The following is a 3,379-nucleotide window of genomic DNA, read 5'->3' on the forward strand; positions in this document are numbered from 1 at the left end:
CCTTGCCGTGCGCAGTGTGCGCAGCAAGCTACTCCGGGGGTCTGTGCGAGCGGCTATGGAGGAATTTGGCCTCGGCCGCAATAGTGTCAAGAAAATAAGGGTTTAGCCAGCTTTTCGATTCATAATTATCTTCAATAGCTAATTTCATGTTTTGGAAAGCATAAATATTAGGTTAATTCCTATCTATCTTCTGATTGGTTAATTTTAATTGGTGGCTCACCGTTATGCCCCGGATTTCGGAAATAAACCTCGCCCTCTTCGCGTACAATTTTTAGAGCTTCTAATTCGTTTCTGTGTGCACGGGTGCTATGGAAGCTAATCGTCCAATTTAATCGTCCTTAAAATTAGGTGTAATATCACTAATTATTGACTGAACTGCGTCAAAAAACCTCATGGGATATAAATTGCGGAGAGTTTGAGCGCATGGTGCCTGTTGCTAGTGCAACAAAAAATATGCTCAGGTGCGCTAAACCGGGGGCTTTTCAATGGTGTGCTTACCGCTTTCTGCCGAGGTCAGCCTTCAAAGTTATCGGTAAACATATGAAAGCGTCATTTTGAAGCGGACCAGAGAAGTATGTGATTAGCTCTTAACTGGATGATTTCAAAACAGATGGGTAGTATTTCTAAAATTTCACTTTACAGCTTTGGTAGTTGCACAGTAGATTTTACATCCACGGTTTTCGAACTGACAATCGTTTCTCACCCCTTCCGGTGTTGCAACTACGAACAACCTATTTTAGTGCAGTATCACAGAACGCTAAAACTAGTGAACAAATCGATAAAAGCAACACCAGTGGTAGATCGACTTGATAAATCAAGACTAGTTTTCGTAAAATGCAAACGCCATTCAAGAGTTGTGCATCAGTACCACAGCGTCTCAAAGTGTTGTACAATTTGTCAGTGCGCAAAAAAGAACTTCTATGCACCCACGTCTGGTGACTTACCAACAAAATTAGTTCAAATTCTTTATTGATCTCGGAGCCGATATGGAGGTGTGAAAAGCTACACGGCTGAAGCTTTTTATATTGACGCCCAAAAAGCGTCAACCCGGCCGTTTAAATCGATTCACGTGTTACGCATGCAGTGGCAAAACATGCCAGCAGATGGATGGCTAGTTGTTGCAAGGACGTGTTTGTGTCGGTTCCATGCAAAGTTCGATATTGTAGTGTTTGCAGAATGAAGACACGGATGGGGGAGCCGGCGAAGCTCCCTAAAAGGTCCGAAGTGTATTTCTTGGCAAAAGGTAAAGTGAGTCTCTGCTACATGTATTTGCTACTCCAGTTGGCGCCGGATGCGCTTTTGGGGTGTTCAGTCCTTTGTTTGGACGCCGTTCGTGTTAACATCATTGTCGTTATGAACTTAGGCTGTCATCACAGTTATCGATATACGCCGATCCTGTAGATAGCATTGTCGTAACTTGTCAACAGCATTGCCGATACGCAGGCGCAGCCGTAGACGATCCGTTTCACCTGACTGCAACTCGTATTTGAGCTGGCTGATAATACTTACATTGTTTATGGATGCGTAGCCTGCACTACCGATATGTGCATCTGTTCTTTTCGGACTTATTTTCGTAAGTGCCGACTACGCGTCCTATTCGGGATTAAATTCGGGTGTCGGGATGGTTTTCATCGCTGCTCTATTCAACTCCATTATGGCGTTCCAGAGTGTCCTACCGCTTTCTTGTTCGGAACGTGCCTCGTTCTACCGCGAACGTGCATCGCAGACGTATAATGCGTTCTGGTACTTCGTGGGTTCGACGCTGGCTGAGATTCCCTACTGCTTCATGAGTTCGCTGATCTTCACTGTGATCTTCTACCCGTTCGTGGGATTCCAAGGCTTCGTCCCCGCCGTCTTGTTCTGGTTGATCTTGTCGCTTTCGATCCTCATGCAAGTCTACATGGGCATGATGTTCGCCTACGCGCTTCCGAGCGAAGAAGTGGCTGCTATTATCGGCGTTTTGGTGAATTCGGTCTTCATCTTGTTTATGGGCTTCAGTCCTCCGGCGTACGCCATCCCCTCGGGCTACAAGTGGCTGTACACGATCTCGCCGATGAAGTTCCCCTTGTCCGTCACGGTTTGCGCTTGTTTTCGCGGATTGCGACGAGTTGCCGACGTGGAATGAGACGACGCAGATATACGAGAACGTTGGCTCGACCCTCGATTACCAGCCTATGGCGAATCATACGGCAAATGTTGGTCACATTACTGTGAAAGAGTACACGGAAGAGTACTTTGGCATGGAGCACGACACGATCGCTCGCAACTTTGGCGTCGTGATCGGATGCATCGTTGTCTTCCGTATTCTGGGTCTGTTGGCACTGCGCTTCGTCAACCATCAGAAAGATAAGCATTTTAAATAGAGTGCACAGCTCCAACTCCATGTAGCACTTTTGAATTTATGGATCTCTTTTTGTTCAACGTGTAGCTTTGGCATCGGTTGATATGTCTATTTTACAGTTCATTTTTCGCCCAACAACCAAGACAGATCGGCTTGTACTACAACCACGACAAAGGGACATAATTCATCGCTGTTGTAAGAAGCACCCACAGGATCAAACCATCCAGTCAATAATTCCCCCCCCCCCTAATCCTTTGTAGACATCTTCGCTCCAGCATGAGGCACTTCGGGAATGTTGTCGGTCGTTCTCGGCAGATCTTATCAACGAGACCAGGCCAGTGATACACTCGGTTGTAGCTGCGCCAAATCGAGCTATACCTCATCTTACTCGGACACGACCGTCACCTCTTCAAGCTATCTTCGGCTTGGCTGTTGCTGCAGCCATTTGATGTTCATGTTAATATTCTAATACGTACGTCAGACTACCGCAAAGGCAGCGCGCCACCATTAAATCATGCGCAATCTGAGAGCGTGCGCGCTGCTTTCTATCTCGCAGATTCGAAATGCGCGCAGTTGCGGGAGTCTTGAACATTACACAAGCAGATCCCATGATTTTTGCGTAGTTAGTACAACGTAATCTAGATGCCCATAGTGAGTGTTATCTGAAAGTACATTTTTATGTGCGACGCTCGCCATCGTCGTGTCACACTGGAACAAGGAAAACTTGACACTAACTACTGCCACAGTAGAATGAATGATGCCTAACGCAGTTGCTACCAACTGCCATGATACGCACATCGCTAAACTACTGGGGGATGCCTGCATGTGCTCAAACATAACATGCAGGGAAGAATTCCAGACCTCAGTGCCATTCAAATATCAGCCAATAAGAGTGCAACAATGTACTTTTCTGTATTCCGTGGGCACTCACAGTTAAAAGTGAAGAATTGATTTGATTGGCTAGTCAAGTATTCAAACATTCCAACCGTGACAACCCCTTGAATAATTACTCAAGTATTATAATGGAGCCATTTTTTT

The 3,379-nt window shown here is 45.9% G+C and overlaps 1 protein-coding gene across 1 annotated transcript; it reads left to right on the forward strand.

The window, feature by feature from the left end:
- Positions 1 to 1,621: 1,621 nt before the first annotated feature.
- Positions 1,622 to 2,363, forward strand: PPTG_03191 (hypothetical protein; the record flags this gene model as incomplete). The annotated part of the gene is made up of 2 exons (XM_008895869.1): positions 1,622 to 2,077; positions 2,136 to 2,363. The coding sequence occupies 2 exons, from the start codon at positions 1,622 to 1,624 to the stop codon at positions 2,361 to 2,363; spliced, it is 684 nt and encodes a 227-aa protein (XP_008894117.1).
- Positions 2,364 to 3,379: the final 1,016 nt, after the last annotated feature.

The sequence above is a fragment of the Phytophthora parasitica genome, assembly GCF_000247585.1.
Source record: "Phytophthora parasitica INRA-310 unplaced genomic scaffold supercont2.4, whole genome shotgun sequence".
Lineage (NCBI taxonomy): Eukaryota > Oomycota > Peronosporomycetes > Peronosporales > Peronosporaceae > Phytophthora > Phytophthora nicotianae.